The sequence below is a fragment of the Poecile atricapillus genome, chromosome 14 (genome assembly GCF_030490865.1).
Source record: "Poecile atricapillus isolate bPoeAtr1 chromosome 14, bPoeAtr1.hap1, whole genome shotgun sequence".
NCBI classification, from domain to species: domain Eukaryota; kingdom Metazoa; phylum Chordata; class Aves; order Passeriformes; family Paridae; genus Poecile; species Poecile atricapillus.
Genome location: NC_081262.1, coordinates 3056835 through 3078908, shown reverse-complemented (window position 1 = coordinate 3078908; position 22074 = coordinate 3056835). Strand labels below are relative to the sequence as shown.

Here is a 22074-nt window from a genome sequence, read left to right as displayed (position 1 = left end):
CAGGGGAAAAGAATCAGTCAGGAGCCAGAGAAACTGGACGCTGCTTCTCTTTGATTCCAGCAGCTCCTGCTCTGCTGCAGCAGAGGGAGAGTAGGGAAAGGGAAGCTGGACAGTGTGGCTGGACACATTCAGATGCTGTGGCTGCCTGGTGAGAAGGGTTTGGTGCTGCAGGACACAATAATGCTGGGTCACTGGTCATCGACAGGCAGCAGGATCCAGAGGAAACCTTAATATCTGCCAGGTCAAACCCTGACTGGGAAAGGCTCAGGGCTTCATTAGGGGTTTCATTCCCTGTGAAACCCGATGAACACACAGCAGGATGCTGACAAGGAACCCCGAGAAAGGTGGGGGTGTGGACAGACATGGGGCTTTGTCTTTGGGCCAGATTCTGGTTTTGGAATTATCAAGGCTCCTCTTCTTGCCCAGCCACTGCTGCTCAGCCAGTCCTTGCTCTTTGGACACTCACTCCAGAAAAACTGCCTCACTCCCCTTTCCAAATAAATTAAGGGGATCTGAATAAGGCACTGAAATTCCAGAGTAAAACATCAATGCTCTCTGCCAAAGAGAAAAATAACTATTTAAAGTTCATCCCCAGTTTTGGCCAACACAAGCTCCCTGTGAGGAAAAGCTTTGCCCAGCAGTGACCTAAGGTGGCTGCAGAGGTGCTGCCAGTGGTGGCTGCAGAGCCCCTTCCCAACGCTTCAGGACTGGATTAAAATGAGGAAAAATTAGGAAGGACTCATCTTCTCACCCTGGGCACTGGGAACAGGAAGGTCATTCACTGCCAACCAACACATCAAAGAGTGTCTATGTGACAAATCCCTTCTGTGTTTAAGATGCCTCCTAAATATGCACCTGATCAAAAATTAACTTGGTGGCTTCACAATTATCAAAGAAACATTGTTAGAAGCCAGATCCAAAACAAAGGGCTGAAAAACCTATTCCAAACTATTCTTTTTCCAGATCATGTGCCAAGGGCTGCGGCTGAAGCGGGGTTGGAGCAAAAATACGAAAGCAAAACCGATTTGGAGTTGACACAGTGTATTGTGAATTATTTCTCAGCTTTTCTACATCTAAGAGAGCATGAAATGATCGGCCATACAGTGGAACAGTTTCATATACAATTGATTACAGAGCCGCAGATAATACGTGTTGGATCTATATACACACAGAGCTTAATATTTCACAGATACAACTTTTTGCCATCTCGGTTTGTCCACGAAGCATTGGCAGAGTATTTACAGTGAGGCTGCTGCGAGGAAGCCCCGTCCCCCCGCACAGCCCCGGGCGAGGCTGCCCCAGCAGGGCGTGTAAACAGAGCGATTCTCTCTCTGCAAGGGAGGGAGAAGCACGGGCTGCACTGGGCAGGAGGGAAAGGAATCAGAGATACCAGGAAAAAAGAATGTCCAGCTAGCCTGGAGATTTCAAAACACTTAAATTTGCCTTTTAAAGTATTTTAATTGGAAACTGTTCTCAATTAATCTTCAATTTGTAATTCAATAATGTTTCAATGGCATTTTCAATGAATGCTTTCTATCCATCCCCACGTGTGCTTGTGCAAGGACAGGAAGCGCTGAAGCCCTGGGTCAGTGCTGAGGGAACTTCTCAAGGAAGCAGGGGATGCTCAGGGGCCTGTGCTGCCTCCCAGGCCCACTCCTTGCCCTTGGCAAACCAAAACCAACCCTGGGTTCAGCTGATCACTCCAGAAACAATCTCTCTTGGGCTGTTTGTAATCAGGTACCACCACCCTCGACGCCCAGTGACGGCTTCTACAGGGGGATCACTGTGTGGCTGTCACTGTGTGGACAGAGGTGGGAAGATCCAACCCCAAACCCCAACCCTTATCCCCAGCCCCAGCCGGTTGTGGTCAGACACAGCTGATTCATAGTGCAGGCTTTCAGTAGCCAGCTGAAATTTGCTCTGTGAGAAAAGCAAACCAACAGGCAGGAGGGAAGGTGCATTTCCCAAGGTGTCCATGGCCTGGCTGCATGGGGCAGGATGCTGCCCAGGAGCAAAGCTCCCCAGAGCTTGGGGACAGCTCAGCTGCTGGAGCTGCTGCTGCCCAGGCACCTACACGGCATCTCCTCCACTGGGGCTGGCTCCAGGGGCTCCTTCCCCACTGACCTCCCTTTTCCCATCATTTACATCCCTGCCTTGTCCTCAATGCTGAAAGAACCAAAGGGCGAGAAAGGAGGAATCCAGCCCCTGCCACCGGCAAACACAATGTTTTATGCTAAGTTAAGAATACTGTTGCATGGAAAGGAGGAGCTTTCCTGAGCAATGCAACACCTAAAGCCTCCAGCTGGCACTGAGCAGCGAGGTGACTTTCCTGAGAGCACAGGGGGGAACTCATTTAGCTGTTCCTGGGCAATTGAGTGGGGCTGGCCAGGGTTCTTGTCATCTTTGGATACTGCTGTTGCCTCCCTGCAAACCAGAGACACCCACCATCGAGCAGGAAAAATTCCCAAATATTCAGCACGACCTCAGAACTGTGTTTCTTGTCTCAGCAGATGTTGGAGTTGTTAAGGCTCTTGGCTTTAAAGAGTTTATTACTTTGGAAGTTTAAAGCTGTACTTGCAGTAGGGTGTAACAGGTCTCTGTCTCGGCATAAATATTATGTATCTCTGTATCTCAGCATGGGCTCTGAAAGCAGAAGCAATTAAATTGGGGAGAGGGTCCCTGGTAACTGTGGGCTCCTGGAACATTTGCTGATGCCAGTGGGACCAGCACCCTCCTGTGCAGTGGCCAAACCCTGGCGGAGGCAGGGATGCAGAGCAGAGCTGGCAGCGCTGCCACCCCTTCCTTTGGACAAGGTGGAGTGGAACATCCAGAACTGGAAATAAACCCCAAACACAGCTCTGGGCTCTCCTGGAAAAGACAAAGCTTCAGAGTCACTGCAGAGGCAATTCCCCTTGGGCACACCCACAGATGGACCACATGCTACGAGTCCTGCCCTGCCCTGAGCTGCATCTCTCAGCACAAGTCAATACAAACCATCTTCAATTCCAAAGATGGAGCTGATGCACTAAGGTAGAAACAAGTGAAGACTTGAGTAACTGGGGGAGGAAAAGCAGAAAAAACTTGAGAAAGTCACTTTGACTCATCCGAAGGAGGATTTGAGAATTGATGGCTAAATCAGTGACATGGAAGTGGTGGCACTGGCCTACACCACACATCCAGCAATGAGCTGGATGACAGATTGGTCAGAGCATCACCAGTGAGAGTGGGGACTTCAGACTGTACCAGCTGTTCCCAGCCATGACCTTCTCTGCAGTTTTTCAATTCAGTGAACACTTCAATTTCTGGACATTAAAATCCATTATGGGCATGGAAATGCTCCGGGGGCTGGAGCCCCTCTGCTCTGGAGCCAGGCTGGGAGAGCTGGGGGTGCTCACCTGGAGAGGAGAAGGCTCCAGGGACACCTCAGAGCCCCTTCCAGGGCCTAAAGGGGCTCCAGGAGAGCTGCAGAGGGACTTGGGACAAGGGATGGAGGGACAGGACACAGGGAATGGCTTCCCACTGCCAGAGGGCAGGGATAGATGGGATATTGGGAAGGAATTGTTCCCTGGGAGGGTGGGCAGGCCCTGGCACAGGGTGCCCAGAGAAGCTGTGGCTGCCCCTGGATCCCTGGAAGTGTCCAAGGCCAGGCTGGATGGGGCTTGGAGCAGCCTGGGATAGTGGAAGGTGTCCCTGCCCATGGCAGGGGGTGGAACAGGATGAGCTTTAAGGTTCCTTCCAACCCAAACTATTCTGGGATTCTGTGCAATTGTTGCAGTGAGCCAGAAAACAGGGAGAGAAAGGAGCAAACAATACCAGGGCCAAGGAAGGAGATGCCAACAGCAGCCTTGGGGTCATTCCAGAAGTGTAAAACACCAAGAGCTGCTGCCTCAGACACTGATCTCCAGTGTGGGGACTGGCACGTGGGACAGCTCCTGAGGAGGATGCTGAACTCCACCCCTGGAGCAGCTGGGTGGGAAGATGCTGGGGATCTGCCTCCAGCTCCTGGCCAGCCTCGGGCTGGGCAGCTGGGTTAGGGCAGCAAATATTTAGCAGCTACAGTAAGGGACAAGGAAAAAAAAAGAGCTTTAAATGTCTCCCACCAATCTGTTTTGTCCAAACTAATTTCTCCGGAGCCAATACTGAGTCCCAAAGGCAAGGAGCAAACAGTTCTGTACGTGTTGTACAGCCCAGCCCCTTATCAGGGCTGAGACAGTTCAGTTCACATCAGAAAGACTTGAAAGAGATTTTATATAAAATATTTGTATTTTTTTCCTACCAGAGCTTTACCCAGTGTCTGCAAAGCACCTCAAACCTCCTTCCCACGGCACCCTCAAACTGCACCGCTGTCAAGACAAGACACATCCCACTCCTGTTTTATTTTGTCCTCCTTCAACCTCTACAGAGCCTGATGTTTGATTTTTAAATGAACTCTTTAAATAAGACATAGGCAATAAGCTCCTGCTGTCTGACTTTCACCAATAAAACTCCCTGGACAGAGTTCAGAGGGTGGTGTTAATGCACATTTTAATAAAATCAGCCCATTTTAAGGGTTTCTGGTTCCCAGAAAACAAGAACAGCTTGGGAAGCCGAGACTCTGCTTCACACTGAGACACCTTCCTCTCCTGCAGTCCTGCACATACAGATCAGCCCTTGCAACACCCAGCAGCTTATTCCACATTCCCTTCTCCTTGTCTCCCTGATTCCACACCTGGAAGCACGTTACCGTATGGATCCAAAGCAGGACTTTGGACTTTGGGACTGTGTCCCACCTACAGCTCTGACCTGAGACACCTTCAGAGCACGGCAGCACTCAGACCTCTCCAGGGCCTGCAGGAACTGGTGAGTGATGGTTACTAATTCCAGCTTTTTGATAGCATTTTGCAGAATCCCACTGCCACTGCCTGCACACTTCAGTCTCAGCAATAGCAAAGAGCAATTCAAGTTTTACCCCAGGAAACAAACCAAGGACTGCTAAATCCTGCAGAGAGAACTCGAAAGGAGAAAAGCATTGGAGCAAATGACTTTGCTGCCCAAACTGATGTTCCACAAGCAGCCAGACAAGTCTCAGCATTTCTCTGAGACTTCAGCTGGCTTTTCACAGCTGCCTGGGCACTGAGATGGCAGTGCCATGGCACTGGGTCATCCCTGCACCTCCATCTTGGCTGTTCCCACATGCAAATCATTCTGTACTCACAGTCCAACCACCCCTCTGGCATTTCCGGCAACTGGAAAAATCACATCAATAAACAACAACTGCATTTTAAAATTTAATTCTTGAATTTAACTGCAGGGATGTGTTTCTTCTGTATCTTCTGTCACCACCACGAGGAGGAAGCTGCAGCTGTGACCAGGCAAAATGGACCAAGACATCAAAGCAAACACAATCTCCTCTTTCATCAGGAACAGGGAGGCACCAGCAGCAGCACCAGGAGCCGTGACCTCAGCCCAGCTGCTGCCGTGCAATGAGGAAGACACAGGTTCCCAAAGGTGAGGAGCAAGGAGGCAACAGCCACCTGTGTGTCCCATCCAGATGGAGCAAACATCCAGATGGAGACCACAGCAGGGAAGAAGGGAGAAAACAGGGTCTTTAAATTTGGCAGAACCCCTTCCCCCAAGCTAAGGTGCAGATTTAAACAGCCAAAGGCATTACAGCCAACCTCAGGCACCCTCAGCCTCTTGAGATGTTGTGACATGAATTAACTGCTCCTTTGCAACACCTTTTGCTGTATTCAGAATTAAAGTTTTAGAAACAGGTCAGAGTTAGTGATTTTAAAATGCCAGAAACCCTAAAAACTTGGCCTTTTACTGAGGAATAAGCTCCTTTTTAGCTAAAGCTGCTATAACTATGAGGAGCTCCCTTCAGTTTTGCTCTGGGCACCTCCTTTCTGTGTTTTAGCCCTAAAGGAAGAGTATCCAAATACTTATGTTTTCTGTAAAGCCCTTGGGGTATCCACCCTTTCCTCCCCTCATTTTGTCACTCCTGGGACACAGCAGAAGCTGCAGCCAGACTGTGGCACTGTCTCACTCTGCTCGCAGGGCTCACGTCACCTCCAGCAAAGGGAAATGGCCCCAAATCCTGGGAAGTAAGAGGCAAATCCATCCTCAAAATCCTAATGCTGGAAGTTAATCCATAGGAATGCCGTTTACCTGGTTCTCACTGAGAAATCTCTCCCAGGAGCAGCAAGGAGGAAAAAGCATTTTGGTGTGTTAGCAGCAGATTAAGACCTCAGTGCCCACAATACTCTGTGCACTGCTTGTCACTCTGCACTTCAGAGCAGGTGCTGCAAGTGGCAGAAAGCACCACAGGGCTCATGAACACTCAGCAATCTCCCCAGCCCCTTCTCTGAACCATTTTAAATCAGTGTCATTAAACCACCCTAAAGATTGGAAGCACAGCCACACACAGATTGTCCTTGCTGAATAAATCCCGGGGGACCCAGCCACCCCCCCATGTTCACTGTCAGCACTGCTGGCACCAACAGCACACACAGCACAGGCATTTTAATGGAGTGAACTTTGCCTGTGGCCTCCCACCAGCACACGTGTCAGGAATTCTGCAGCAGAGCCACACAACCCTGCTAGAAACGACTCCGGAGTCATTTCTGTGTCAGGATAAATCTTCAAAAGCGTAAGGGGAGCTGTGAAGGTTCAGCTCACACTGGTTTACCACACAAACAGGTATCTCCCCCTCCAAACCATCCGTTGAGAACTGAATTTCTTGGTTTGGTTATTACACTGAAGAGATTTAACCCCTGGCAGCCCCAGCTGTGGGATTCTTGCTGCTGTCCTGGCAATGAGCGAACTGGTCACTCACCAGGAGCCTTTTCCCAATCCAGTTAAGGCAGAGGACCATCACTGGCAGTTCCCAGTACAGACAACAGCCCTTGATTTCAGAGTCCACCACTGCTGCTGTCCTCAGTGCCTTTATTTGTTTAGTGCCAATGAAACTCCCAGAGCCCCACACCACAGCAGCACGGGAGCCTTGTGTACTTTATAGGCTGAAGGAGAAGGATTTTGCATCCTGAAGTGCTTGAACAATGAAGAGGAAGGTGCTTTGGGCCCAGCAGCACCTTTTCCTTTTGGGTTTAACCACAGGCTGCCAACCTCTCCCGGGTGCAGGACTGGGGCTGGTGGAGGTTTGGTTATTGTGCAGCGTCTCAAGGAGCTGGTGTGTCCTGACTGAGCTCTGCCCTTGCACACAGCTGAGCAGGGAGAGGCAGAGTCTATAAAACTGGGAGAAAGAAGTGACAGGGAGAAAGGCTGGAACGACTCTGAGACAATAACATAACACTAGAAGGCATGTAAACAATTCTGGATCACGTTAGCTCCTTGACTGTAGGAAAAGGAATACTGACACACCTTAACTGAAGCAAGAACCCTAACAATGGTTTCAGGAATACATTCTTCAGATGCAAGAGGTATTTGCAGAATTACTACCTGAAAGTTGGAAGTGCAACCCACAATGGGGAGGAGGGAAGTGTAACCTAGGGAGAAGGAAGCTGCTGGAAAACTGTGCCCTCAAAACCACCTCACATTGTTGCTCATTGGGAACAGCCTCCAAACAGGCAACAACATTTGTGGCACAGGGATTTGGGGGTGAGGATTCCCTGGTTTGTTGTATCCTGGCAGACTGAGCGAAGAAGATGAATTCTGAACAGCTTTCCTATCAAATGGGATACTACCTGCATAATCAACAGCTTTGCAGGACCTGTGTGCAGAGTTCTGTTTAACTGAGATCCAGAAATCCCACACACTCACATTTGATAAAAGCTTCACAGGCTCCATGCTGACTGTGGAGTGGAGATGGATCTCCACCAGCTGAACAGGAACCCCACAACAGATCTATTTATTACTCATACCCCAAAATCACATGGGGATAAGAGGAAGAATCAATACATAACTCGAGTTCAGATGGAAAGAGCCCCCAGCATCACACAGCCAGTGCAGCACCACCCCTCCCCAGCTCTTCCCTGGCTGACCAACTTGTTTGGGAATAAAAACCCTTTCACTTTATTTGGTATCAGAGGGAGTTGAATAGTTGAATGGTCAATATTATCCCCAGCAGAGCATCAAATGCCAGAGAGGGAGGTGGTGGAAGCATGCAGAGGGCAGACAGGCACAGCCTAAGCCCCCAGTCCCACAGTTCAGCTCCTGGGCTCCCGCAGGCCTCTGCTCCCAGGGACCTGCACGGAGCTGTCCGCAGGACTGGGAAATGATTGTGCTTCTCAGCTCACTACAAGGACTCTTCTCCCTATTCCTGCTTTCAGCAGCAGGAAGGGAGCATTCTGTTCTCTTCCCTGCTGCAAAAGCACAGTGTGTGTGTGTGTGTGTGTGTGTGTGTGTAAAAATCCTGAAAAATGTTGTGCAGCACCATTGGTTCAGTCTGGAGGGAAGCCGGGATACTCAGCTGTGTTTGGTGGCTTCCAAAGTGTGGCCAGCTTGGAAACAAATATTGCCTAAGGTAACATCCTCACAGTGGTTGGTAGTTCAAAGAGACTCAAACATTGTCTTATTACTCCTCTTAAACCCACAAAAAATTCATCTCTCCCGGTCCCTTCCGCGTGCAAAAATTCCCAAATGAAATAAGAAAAACCCCCCAAAAAACCAAACAGGAATAAAATAAATAAATAAATAAATAAATAAATAAAGGCATTCCCAAAACATTTATTTTGCTTCTCTCTTTCTCTCTCTCCAGTCAGCTTAGAGACACTGATGTCACCTACCTTCGCCCACTGAGCCGCGTACGGAGCCGGGAGCCCTGAACTGCAGCACTCCCGTGGTCTCTCCTCTGCTTCTGGAAACCTGTCCCCAGAGCTGGCACTGTCCCAACCCTCCTTCCATCCCCACGGATCAGTAACTCATTGGCTATATGGAAAAGAAGTGTATCCAAAGCACACGATGGCACATGGAGGCTGCAGAAAGCATCGGGAAAGGAGAACAGAACGACAGCAGCTGTTCCTCCTGCCCTAACTAAAGGCTGAGCCACGGCACAACTCGCCCTCCAGCCCGACCCAAAGTGTGTCACCCCTCGCCCAGACATTCTTGTGGTGCTTTACTGGCACTTTATAGCAGTCTCATATGGTAGATACATGCACATGTCTGTGTGTTACATACAAAAGGTCTGATAACAGTAAAACATTGTTCCGAGAGATATAAAAAACCCAAGGAGTTGCATTAGCCAAAAAAAGTGTTTTGTGAGAAACAACAATAAAAATGATATAACCACAGCTTCTCTTTTCTTTAAAATTAGATAAATACCCAAAGCTATGATTTCACTTGGGGCCTCTGTACCTTGACAGGGAGTCCAATGGAGTATATCTGAAGGCACTTAATATCCTCTACTCAGCTGTAAGATGGTTGCACAGGGAGCTGGGGAGCTTGGGATGTGATTTGGGGCATGGAGGAGAGAGATGGATGAAAACAAGCCCTGAAGAGCCATGATCCACACAGCCCCAGGTGCCGAAATGAACACAAACGTACAACCCAGGTGTGGAGAAGGTCTCTCTTGAAAAAGAAAACTGCCAATTGCAAAAGTCTGTGTGTTTCTATGGACAGAGCACTTCATGCAACTCTGACAGTTCATCATACACTCTTAGAGATATTTAGCTTTGTCAGTTCATTGACCTCCTCAGTCCCCGCTTCCTCACAGTCATCCTTCTCCACGGCTTTGCCAAACCTGCACCTCTCCTCTGCCTTTGCCGCGTCTTTCTGGAGCTTCTTGGCGGAAGGAAGGATGTCCTTGGCCTCTGAGTTATCTGTGCCATGGGCAATCTTATCAGAATTCTGTACAGAAGGCACCAGGTTGGCAATCTCATCCGTCGGAGACCGCCCAATGCTGCCATCCACTTGAACCCGAATGTCTGGAGATATGGACAACTGGTGATGCGGCACGATGCCGTTGTCCATGCACTTGGGGTAAAGGTAGGTCTTCATCTGACCCTTCCCCTTCACATTGACCGTCCCCCTGTAGTCAAAGTCATACCCCATCTTGTTGAGGATGCGGTAGCTCTCCTCACTCACCTGGATGCGGCACTCGACGCCGGTGGTGTCCATCCTGCTCGCGATGTTCACAGTGTCCCCCCAAATGTCATACAACAGCTTGGTGGTGCCGATGACCCCGGCCGTGAGGGGGCCGTGGTTAAAGCCGATCCGGAGTTTAAAGTTAAACCACAGCATGTTGTTGTTGAAGTCATCCACCACCCGCATCATTTCTTTGGCAAATTCAAAAAGGGTCTGCAGGTGCCCGTGGGGATGGCTGCTGTCCTGGCACTGCGAGGTGTTCAGCCCCGACGCCGCCATGTAGGTGGCCCCGATGGTTTTGATCTTCTCGATGCTGCTGTAGTGGGGTTTGCTCAGCAGCTCGTCAAAGTCCCCGATGAGCTCGTTCAGGACTCGGTAACACTCCTTGCCACCCTCGTAGTTCTCCTCGTAGAACTCGCTGAAGTTCACGATGCTGGCAAAGATCACCCCGCCGCTGTCGTGGTTTTTGGAATAGCTCTGGGACACCTTCAGCTGCTCGGCCACGTGGTAGGGGATGATATTCCTCAGCAGCCAGTCAGCCTGATCCCTCATGCTCTGGATCTTGGTGCGGTGCAGGTCGGCCTCCACGTCCCCGTGGTAGTGCAGCCGGTAACTGACCTCGAACTCGCGGTTCAGGAACCAGACGAGCAGGAGCAGCAGGAAGGACACCAGAACCACCTCCTGGCCGATCAGCTCCGCCGGCCGCTTCGCGTCGCTCGGCACCGAGCTGTTGCACGGGCTCTTTCTGGAGCTGCACAAAGGGGAGAGCACACAGGTGGCATTTTAGCTTAGGGCACTGCCATCCCCACAGTTAGAAATCCTCTGCTGGAAAAGGAAGTGTGGGAATTACAGTTACACACTAAATTGTAAAATATGCGTTGAGAGCTTCATCTGCTATTAAGAAAACACCAAAGAATTAATTTAATTCTTAAACTCACTGAGTACTCCCTTAAACCCACTGAGTATTTCTTTATCATCATGTTCAGTGGCACAGCCCAATCCTGTTTAAAGGACTTTACCAAGGAAGCAGTTATCATTATATCTAAATATATCATATTATATATATTAATATATAACTAGAAGACCAGCTTTTAGTATTTTCATGTACCTGTGTGTGTGTTTAGGTATCTGAGTGCACTGAATATCTGTATGAGTTTTGTGGAATTTATCTGGTTTTGTATTTTTTATTACCTCCAGTATTCAGAACCGGCTGCTTTACACTCCTGTGCCTTTCCCTTGTGTCCTCACCAAGGACCTTTGCCATGTGCCTTTAATGCTGCACACAAAGGGTTTGGGAGGAGATAACCCTGTAAAAAACACGTCATGGAGAACCCCTGTGGCAGGGGGTTGGAACTGGATCAGCTTTAAGGTCCTTGTGACCACACCCAGTCTGTGGTTATGAACTGCATGAAAGTGGGGAGCATCTTCCTCTCTTGGAGATCTTTTCTATGATAAAACCACTTCAGCTCTTCATGGCAGAGACAGAAAGTTTCTCCAAGTGCCAAGATTACATAAAATAATCAAAAATTCCTGTCTGCCATAGACTGGGAGCAATATTTCAGATCCTTTCGACAGTTCACTGCCTGCCTGTGCAGATTATGAGGCGCTGATGGAGCATCTGCCAGTGCCAAACCACCCTGAACGAGGAGACATCTGCACTCTCCAATCTCAACTTTCTGCAGAGATGCAAAGACACAAATTGAATCTGAGAAGGCCCCACCTATGCAATCCCAGAAGCTTGGCACACAGTCATTTATGCAGGGATCCAACTGCATTTTTTGGATAAAATTATGCCAAAGCTTGAGATTTGATATGAGCAGACACGCGCTTAAGTTTTTTAAGTTAAGAGATGGTTTGAAAAGGGAAATCATCACATCAACCTTTCTCTTGAAGAGCCAGAAAGGAATCCATACTCAACACCTGCCTGCATTTCTCTGGGAAGGCAGGAAGGGATTAAAACTCAGCACAACCGGAACAACAGCTCCAGGAGAGAAGTTTGAATTTGTTACTGTAACATACAAAAAAATGGCTGAGTTAATTTTGTTGCTTCATGCCCATGGGGGACAGGCTTCCACTCTGGATATATTTTAGAACTGAACTTTATTACAAGCACAGTTTCTTCTTCTTTCATTCTCAAATACTTGACTGACAGAAAAGTGTGATGAAACAAAACCACAGCACAGCTGTGAGACAGATGAACGAGCCTCGTATCCAAAACCATTTCTCTGTGCCACAGTCTTTGTATCCATTCACTTTTTACAGAAATCCTATGGGGAAAGAATGGTGAGTGAAATATTTACAATACAGAGTGTGCAGGTTGAATTTCAGATGAAAGATAGGACAGACTACATTGGAAATTACTTCTTTTGTTTTCTACCATAAATATACTTCTCTCAGGAGAAGTGAAGGTGTATTCATTTTATTCCCTCTTCATAAGGGGACCATGAAAGGAGGAGATGTCCAAACTCAAAGTAGGGTCCCACCATCAGGTTCCTGTAATTGCTTCACCAAGACCCACCTTCCTCCCTGATTCTCAACAGAACCTCTGTGATGAACCTGTTTATTTCCTCCCATGAAAGACAAATCAGAGACAAAGACACAGTTTAGTGGTGGCCTTGTCTGGGTTAATGGTTTGACTTCATGATCCTTGTTGGTCCCTGTCAACTCAGGATAGTCTCTGATCCCCTGATCTTGGAGGTCTTTTTCAGCCTAAATGATTCCATAATTAATGACTAGAAGGGAACAATTCCTGAAATACAATCCTTGCTACCTATTTTGGAGGTGACAAAATGCTCTCCCTGCTTGATGGGCTTATAAAACAAAATGAGAGGGTGGTAGGTAAGAGAAAATGTCTTGGAAAATAAGACAAGGTGGGGGGAAAGTGAGGAAGGAATCTGGATTAAGGAGCACAATTCAGATTCTTCTCTGAATCTGAGTTCATTATTTCACACATCTTGTAGGCAGAGATCTGTGAAAGGATCTGAGCAATGACTCTGTAACTGCTCTGAGAGTACAAGTTTGATCCAGATAATCCCCTCTAATATCAGACATTCCTGCCACAGGGATTTATTTAAGTCATTAAAGGCTTTTTATTTACAGTTTGCTGTACGAAACACTCCTCAACGTACTTTAACTCCTCTCCAGTGAATGAGGTGAGCACCACAAATGTTCATCAAGAAGTGGAAGGCAGGATCTGCCTTCGGGGATGGAGCTGCTGCCTCCCACTCCCCATTCCTGCAGCGCTGGCACCTCGGAGCTCTCCGTGATCTGCTCAGCCTGGCCCGACCTCCAGCCCCGAGATCTGCACGTGCAGGGAGTGACTCCCTGTGCACTGACCTCCTTCCACAAATGGGGAATGGGCTGGGATCCCAAAAAGAACCTGCAGGGGCTTCCCCAGAGCAGGGGTTTTTATCCCTCTGTGTGTCAGTATGGAAAGCCCTGATTCCACCCGAAGGAGATCGTCCTCACTTGGAAATGCAGCCTGGGGATGTTGCAGTGACCAGGATACAGGACCCACAGGGCTGGAAATCACCTCCCCCAGGCAGCAGCCATGACCTGGAGTCACCCTTTGGGGTGAAAAGAAGGAAAACTCCCCTACACCTCCAGCAGAAAGGATTGACCCCCCTGCCCAATCTTTCTCAATTCTACTTTTTATGAGGTGCTGCAGCAGAAAACTGATTTAAAAAATCATTCAAATTGAAATCTTGAGCTGACAATGTTTCTTTAACTGGTGAAATGCTGCCTGGCACAGCCCCCTCACTATTAACTTGGCACCTCCATCCAGGCTGTGAACATGGAACAAGTGAGACTCCAGAGATAGAATCTCCTTTGGCTTGATCACAAATCATAAAGATAATGGCTTTCCACTTACAGAGCTTGCTGGAAAGCCAGTTTGCTTCTGAGCCAGTAACCCCTGCTTGGATTTGGATATTTTGCTATATTGAAAGAGGATGCCTCTGCCTGCTGAATCTGAGAGAAGAATGTGAGAGAGGAAAGGTGTGGAAAAGGGGTTCAAACTGCTGCTTTCCATGAAAAACGTGCAGAGGATGCCTATAAATCCTCCCCTACAAGGAGGTGACTTCAGTCTCCACTCTGTGGCCGACTGCTGCTCCCCCTTGAGCAGCCACACTGGAAAGCAGCACATCCCACCTGCTCTGAGGTGAGGAAGGAATGACAATGAGAAATATTTTCTCCTTAAAAGACAAAGTTCATGATTGTATCCTTTGGGTTGAAGAACTGGGCTGCCTGGAAAACAAGGCAAATTCCACCTTTTTATTTACAGACAGTCCAGAGATGAACTCTGTGCTAAGGCTTCATTACCATTACTGTCTCTCTTCCCAGGCAACATTAATATTATCTCTATTCTTGATCAAGGAAAGGCAACAACCTCATTAAAGGCAACACACAAGCTTACCTAGGTCTCTTAGAACACAGCAGAACTTTAGTGCTGAGTGGGGTAAGCAAGGAACCTAGTTTATTTAAATCTGGCAGAAAGGTGCAGCAAAAATTTTTGTTAGGCTAAGAGAGTTTCATCTTTTATTAATCCATTACCAGAAAAAAGGTTAATTCTGTACTCTAGAAATGTGGCGTACAATAATATACAGCATAAAAAAAAAAAGAAGCCAAATTCTGTTTAATGGCAGAAAGAGAATAGGATTAACTCCCAGTTCTCTCTTTTAACTTCCAATACTTGTTAATGTACAAGTTTGGGCAGGGTCAGGCCAGGGGAGCTGGACTGAGGGGCAGTGCTGAGCAGAATTAGCACATGTGTCTCTTCCTCAGCTGAACAAGCACAGACACCATCACAATAAAAGTGGAAAATGAAGTTTAGGAATGTTTAATTGGTGACATATTTTGGTCACTGCCTTACTTGGCCTTTAGATCACAAGCCAAGCCTTGTAAAGGAGGCAAAGCCTCACTCCAGAGCTGCTCACAAGAGACACCTCCATGGTTTGGTCCTCAGCAATTCTCATCTTCACCTGTCATGAGTCAGAAGTTACAGATTTATGGAAAAAAAATATCTGCAGGAAAACAATGCTTGACAGGTGAACTTTTCACAGATTTGTGTCACTGAGGGGAAGAGCCAGTTGTCAACTATTTAAGGCAGGATGAATTATTGATCAGTGATTAGCAGCTGGCCAGGAGCCTGCTGAGGAAGAGGTTTGTAATTCTGAGCAGCACAAAAGCTTCACAAATGAAAACAAGGATCCAAACTAAGGCTGATCCGAAGACACCACTGGAGTGATCACCACACTAATGTTAAAAAAAAAAAATTAAAAAAATGCCCCCTTCATTCTTCTGGCTTTAAATTTCCATTCTGGATTCAATGAATTGGAATTCTGTTACAAAAAAGAACTTTCATTAATCAAAACCAGGAAAAAGGAAAACCCATGTGAGGAAAACCAGAGCCCCCCAAACCCCAACACTGCTGAGTCCTTGGTGAAGAAATCCCCAAAGAACCCCTGTCTGTGTACTAAACCCCAGGTGTCTTCTGAACTACCACAGCACCTGTGGAGATGAGAGCTATTAAAAAGGAATTTTGTTTTGACACATCCTCCCAGGACAAGCAACATGCTCCTGAAAATCCATTTTAGATGCATTACTGAAGTCACACATCCACATTTCCATCAAACCCAGCGTGGCCCAAATATTGTCCCCAAATCTGCAATGAGCAAACACAGACTTGTCTAACACCACTAAAAACACTTCAAAATGGTATTGCAAAAACTTGCAGTAAACCCATGAGAAACTCAACACTGAAATCACCAGAGTGAATCTTTAACATGTGCATTTTAAGGGGTCATTAATAACCCAGGAAAGGATTTTTGTTTCTTTTGAAAGACTGGAGGCTAAAATTTCCTTTGCTCTCAGTTTTATGACTCCCTGCTCTGGCCAGGCAAGGTGACAGCCAGGCCCAGACTGTCACATCCCATCCTGGGAAGGCAGCTGGCTGCACATCCAGCTTTTCCAGAGGAAGCTCCTCTCCACCTGGGAATTCTCACCTGCCCAGCTGTGAGAGCATCCAACTCACACTGCTTCTGAATGGTGCAAATCAGCCAAGGAAATCAAAGAAACAGCTCGTGGTAGACAGATAATGCTCTAAAAACTGCTGCTACTGGAAAAACAGATGCTGTTTTAAATAGCTCCTCCATAGTTCTACTTCCTAGAAATCCAATTTAAGGAGAAAATATAATTACACAACTCTGTGACTGCAGCACCAGCCCTGATGAGTTTTGGTCATACCCAAATCATCTGTAAAGGAAATTACATGAGGAGCTTAAATACAACTTGCTGAACCAATTTGCTGAATTCCCAAGTTATTATTGTGGATGCAAAGTTTTGCTATATGTAATTCCCTGAAAATGTTTCTATCCCTAAATATAAAGATGGTAATTTTATATAAAGCTTACCTAAAGTTCTGTGCCAAATCTAGATGAGGAGCTTCCATGGAGCTGAAATGAAAAAAGCACTGATTTCAGAGGGAAAGTTAAAGCAATAAACAAACTTTCCTGCATCATTCCAGATAGAATTTTCAACTTCTCTATTGCACAGACCAATAACTGCACTGCAGACCTGATCAACTGCACACAAACTCTGTCTGAACATGACTTATCTGCTTGGAAGAAGGAACCAGCCAGAAATGCAAATCCCTGTAAAGGCAAACTGGAATTTTGTGATGCCTGGAACAAGTAATTGTTAAAACAATCCCATCTTACCTGGAAAATAGGGAAAAGCAATCCCAGAACTCTTAAGGCTCCATTATGCTTTCATCTTATGTAAGCACACAGCACAAAGATTTTCAAAACAAACCACAAAGAGACAAACCCCAACATCTCCAAACAAAAACCAAACAAAAAAAACCCCAAGCAAAACAAAAACAACAAAACAAAAACCCAAACCACCCAAAACCAAAAAAAAAAAAAAAAACCCACCAAATCCTCAACAAACACAGAACCCATTTTTGAAGATGCCATTAGAGAAAACAAATAGTTCAAGCATTTTTCATATTTACTTGTATTACAATTTCTCTGCTGCAATCAAGGAGCAAGAGAGTATCAAACTCTCAGGATTAGTTACAATTGGAAAAGGAAGTAAAACTGCAGAATGGATCAGTCTGTGGTGCAGACAGGGCTGCAATTGCCGCTGTGACAAAAAATATTATCAGAATCACAGTCAGAGATGAACAAAAAGATGATTATTAACAAATTGAAGTGAATAAACCTGTGTGACTTTTGTTCAGGATCAATTCTATCAATCACATTTTCAGACCTGTACTTGAACAGCTCTGTTACTTGGAATATTTATTTTTGAGGGATGAAATAACAACATATTCCATCATTTCTGAAGTTTGCCCATTAATGGTCACTGCTGTTCACACCACAGGTGGAAATACACCATCATTAGTAACATTTATGAAGATAATGAGGTTTCTAAACATTCACAGAGCCCCTTTAGCACTCAGCAAGAGCTGATGCTGAGACCTGACACAACAGCAACATCTCCACCTCTCAGCTTTGGAAGAGCCATTCCCAGTCCCTTAATAAGTTGAAATGCAGGGAAAATGCCCAGTTCTGTGTCTTTCTTACTGCACAGTCTCAGCACTGAGAGCTTGTCCAGGAGTGAATTCCACCATCACCTCCTGCTACCAGGCTCTGCAGGAACCCCCAGGGAGCTCCAGGCAGCCACAGCTGCACTGGGGAAGGGAAGGAGCTCCAGGAACTCCTGCTGGGGGCAATTAGGGAAGAGCAACCAGGAAATGAAGAAATGGCATCAAGGGTCTGCTCTTCACTAATTCTCCTGGAAAACCAAACCTGGGGTTAAGTTTGGAGCCTGGTGGGGGTCGGGCTCTGCTCCCAAGGAACAAGTGACAGCACAAGAGGAAACGGCCTCAAGCTGTGCCAGAGGAGCTTTAGATGGATAATAAGGAAAAAAAAAATCAAAAGCCCTCGAGTCCCCACCCTGGGGGGATGTAAAAGTCCTGTGGATGTGGCACTTGGGGACATGGGGCAGTGGTGGCCTTGGCAGTGCTGGGGGAACAGCTGGACTCGATGGTCTCACAGGGCTTTTCCAACCTCAAGGATTCTGTGATTCCATGATTCTCAGTGAAGCTGTGGCTGCCCAGTGAAAGCAGCAGGGAACAAAGGGAAAAGCCACGGGGAAAGAGTCTTTGTGACTGGGAGTCACTCAGTGCTGGGGGACAAGTGATGGTCACTGGGATCCTGAACCCAACAGGACAAATCCATGAGGAGACAAGGGAGGCATCAGAACCAAACACTCATTTTCTGCACTGAAGCTGGAGAGAATTCCTCTGCCCTCCATGTCCAAGTCCTTTGCAGACAGACAAGAAAGGGGTTTTTCTCTAGTCAATATAATCTAGGAATTATTTGTCAACTGTCTCCATCTTTTTCCCAAGACTTTCTCCCTGAACCCTTAGAACCACCTCAAATCACAGATGTGAACAGGTCTAAGAGGTGACTTTTATTCTCCCTTTATATTCAAGGTAAGTTTAATCAAGATTAAAAGAGACCACGGAAGACACTCAAAGAGGCAATTAAAGCTAAATACTCACTAAAATATGGATCTGCAAACTCTTTTTGGTTTGTTTGGTGTTTTTTTTTCATTTTTTTCACCTTATGATTCAGCAGGCCTCTGAAGGAGAGGAACTGACTGATTGAGAAGACCTTGCTAGGTCCATCCCAAGGGAGGGTCTTAAACCACTGAGAAGTGCAAGTTGATTACAAAATTTTTCCAATAAGAGAAGGCTGGAAGGGCCCCCCTTGACTCTCTTGGCAAGAAAACAGCAGGAGAATACTGCAAACAAATTCTCCTTGCAGAAAATGGTTTATCAGAGGAAAACTGGAAAAATTTAAGGTTATTGCACAGAAACTGAATTATCTTGATTCCTCTGGATACTGTTCTGCAGAGTCCTCTGAAAAGGCAGGAAACTGAGAATGGAACTGGGTATTAGATCCCATTAAACCTAAACACCTGCCTTCCACACTGGAAAATGCACTGAGGAAGGAGGTGGAAGAATACATGATTCCTAAGGGCAAAAATAAATCCAGAGGGGTGTTGGGGAGCGGTTGGGCTCTCTGGCACCACCAAATACCTGGGAAATTCCTTAATAAAACAGATTTTCAAACTAGTGGTGAAAGGCAATTCTGTGGCTCTGTAACTGTGTCCTAGACACACATCAGGAAGCACTGAGTGTCACACAGAGGAGGGCCCCCTGAAATCCTTCAAAAAAATAAATAATGAAGAAATAAAAATCATTAAAGTTGAGATGCTGGAGAAAATCATGGCAGACAGCAAAATCCTGTGCATCAGCCCCTTGTTTCCCTGGGGAGAAGCCCAGCTGTGTTCCCCTGCTCACCTGGTGGGGCACAAGGAGACGTAGAGCAGGATGAGCAGCACTGCTCCCACCACGGTTGCCAGCAGGGATCTCATCCAGGAGCTGAGCTGGCAGAAGTTACAGTACTGCACAATGGTGATGAGAATGGCACAACACATGAACATGGTGTACTGCAACAGAGAGAGAGAGGGGGGTTAACAGCTGCCCAGGGCCCTGCCACACAGCCACGCCGGCAGGGAAAGGGGGATAATTCCATCTGGATGATGGGAACAGGGAGTGATCCCATGTGAAGATGGACATCTTCCCTTCCAGGAGCAAGAAAACTTTTAGCACTGGTGGTTTGTCCCCATTTTCCCTGGATGGAGTTTTTTATCACACACCCGTTATTTCAGCGATGTCCAGAGCCTCCAGCTTACCTTGGCCAAAAGCTCAGTGTCTCTTCTCATTCAAAAAAAGGGAAAAAAAAGAAGGTGAAAATTCATGGCAACCCCCTCTCCACTGCTGAGGTTAGATCCTGCCTGCTTTAAACTGAATATGCACTGGAAATGCAGAGTGCAGTGTCACCCACCTGCCTGCTTTTAAAAACTTCCCAGAGAATGTCTCACACTGCCCTGGAACAGCTGGATCTGGGTAAGGAAAGATCAGCCAAAAGGCAGCTTCAGTCACTGCCAGCTCACACCTGGAAACATGACCACTTGTGGCAATTTGAAAGGACAAGTTGACATTTTCTGTTCCAAATGCCTCATCTCAAAACACCTTTGCCTCTCCATAACTTTCCTGGATAAAGGAAAGGAAGTGCAGGACAGATGCACTGCCCAGAGCACCTTCAGTTCCCCAGGTACAACCTTACAGTGCTCAAAACTCTCAAGTGTGCCAATGATGTGCCAGTTTTGGTTTCCCAAGAATATTCATGACCATCCAAGCTAAACCAGAGACTCCACACTTGGATTAAGGAGCTCTGGTTTAGCTTTATGCTGTGTTTTACAGCATGAAATGATCATTCTCTCCCTTTTCTCTCTCCCTTGAGGTGTCCTGTGCAGCTGAAGCGCAGACTCTGCAGCCTGGCAGTCCTGTGGCATAACAAACAAGCATGTGATCGAGAGCAGACACAGTGTATGGGAAAAAATCCTTACATAATTCACCATTTTTAAACCACAAACAATTGTTGGTGTTTTAAATGACTTCAAAACGAATAAAAGAAATTTCAGAAGCGTCCACAAAAAACCCCTATAGCTTTAACTTACTTTTTTCCCCCCATTTCAGGTCTCCTAAAGTGGCAGAGCACTGGTTCTCACTCCAAGTGATGCCCCAGCAAGAAGCCAGCCTATAGAGGGTCAGGATGTGCTGGATTTTACTATGGATGCATGGCTTTGGAAAGTTTTTTTTTTCATGGCTGTTTTTGTTCATTTTCATTTTAATTATTTTATATCCAGGGAGGGTATAAAATGCTATGAATAAAAAAAAACTTTGCAAAACCATGTCATAGTAAAGGAGGACACTTACCTGACCCTCTATAGATTGACTCCATTTCCTAGAGCTCCATGAGTGTGGAAACACTGAGCACAAGCCGAGCTGGGACATCTCTTGGAGAGGGAACCAACAGCCCCACGACTCTGGAGCACCTGCAAGAGGAAAGAAAGCAAAGTTCATTCTCAATTTGATGATAAAAATCACCATTTTACTGCTGCTGCCTGAAGTGTTTAGACTCAACCTGACCTGCTGTATTGAGAACACACTCATAAAGTGGTTCTTCTAATATTATCTGAAACATTTGGAGAGATGATCAAGGATGGTGATGAATGGGATGCAATCAAAATCAATTTGACAGATTTGAGAGATTTGAAGGTTTTCAGCTCCCTTCCTCTTAAGGAAAACATTCCCATGGTTAGTTTACTGATAATCATGCAGGGGAAAGATCATTAGACTGAACAAACAAACAAATCAATTTAGAGCTTAACAATTCTTAACTAAAATTCCAAAAGGTAAAAGCTGCAGAATGATCTTAAGCACGGGATGGAACAGAATGTAAACCACACCCTCCTGTGACTGTGATAACCACGGGATGCGTGTTTAAATCAGCAAGGACCAAAAAATGTGTGGTCACACATTCCCATGGAACAAACACTCCCCAGTAGCCAGGAATAAGCTGTGATAGGAAGAGTGAAGAGGATCTGGTCATTACCTACACCCAGGGCCCTGAAATAGCAAGAGCTTTGTGAACAGAATTCCCTGAAGATCCTGGAAAGGAAGGATCGCACACTGTGCTGCCTAAGAAAAAACCTGCAGAGAAACAATCTTTCATCTCCAGCTTGAGGCCATTTTATTCAGTTTTTAAGCCTTGATTTTAAGCTACAGTTGGCCTTTAAATTAAACTGTTCTTCCCCCTCCTCACTGCTGCCCATGGCAGGGGGCTGGAACAAGAGGTGCCTTCCAACCCAAACCATTCTGTGGTTCTATGAATGTTTAACCCCTTGTTCTCCCCTTCTGAGTGCTTTTAATAACAGAGACACCAAATTCCCTATGGATCTCTGTGTCTGGGTTAAATATGCCAATTTATTCCCAGTTCTTTTCAGAAGGCATTCCTTTAACCATTCCCACAGCCCCTGCAATGGCCATTTCTAGGTACTAAGAGCTCTCCTCCTTTGAGTTCCTTCATCTCACTCTGCAAAGCCAAAACATCCCTCACTAATCCTGTTCTTACT

The 22074-nt window shown here is 46.5% G+C and overlaps 1 protein-coding gene across 2 annotated transcripts in view; it reads right to left on the bottom strand.

Moving 5' to 3' along the window:
* Window positions 1-1024: 1024 nt before the first annotated feature.
* ADCY9 (adenylate cyclase 9) overlaps window positions 1025-22074 on the bottom strand; it is a 90281-nt gene continuing 69231 nt past the window's right edge. For both annotated transcript variants that reach the window (XM_058849696.1, XM_058849695.1), the window contains 3 exons: window positions 19394-19542; window positions 16431-16472; window positions 1025-10771 (listed from right to left, as the gene is read on the bottom strand). In XM_058849696.1, the coding sequence (XP_058705679.1) occupies window positions 9583-10771; window positions 16431-16472; window positions 19394-19542 (1380 nt within the window). In that variant the 3' untranslated portion in view covers window positions 1025-9582. The remainder of the gene's footprint in view (window positions 10772-16430; window positions 16473-19393; window positions 19543-22074) is intronic.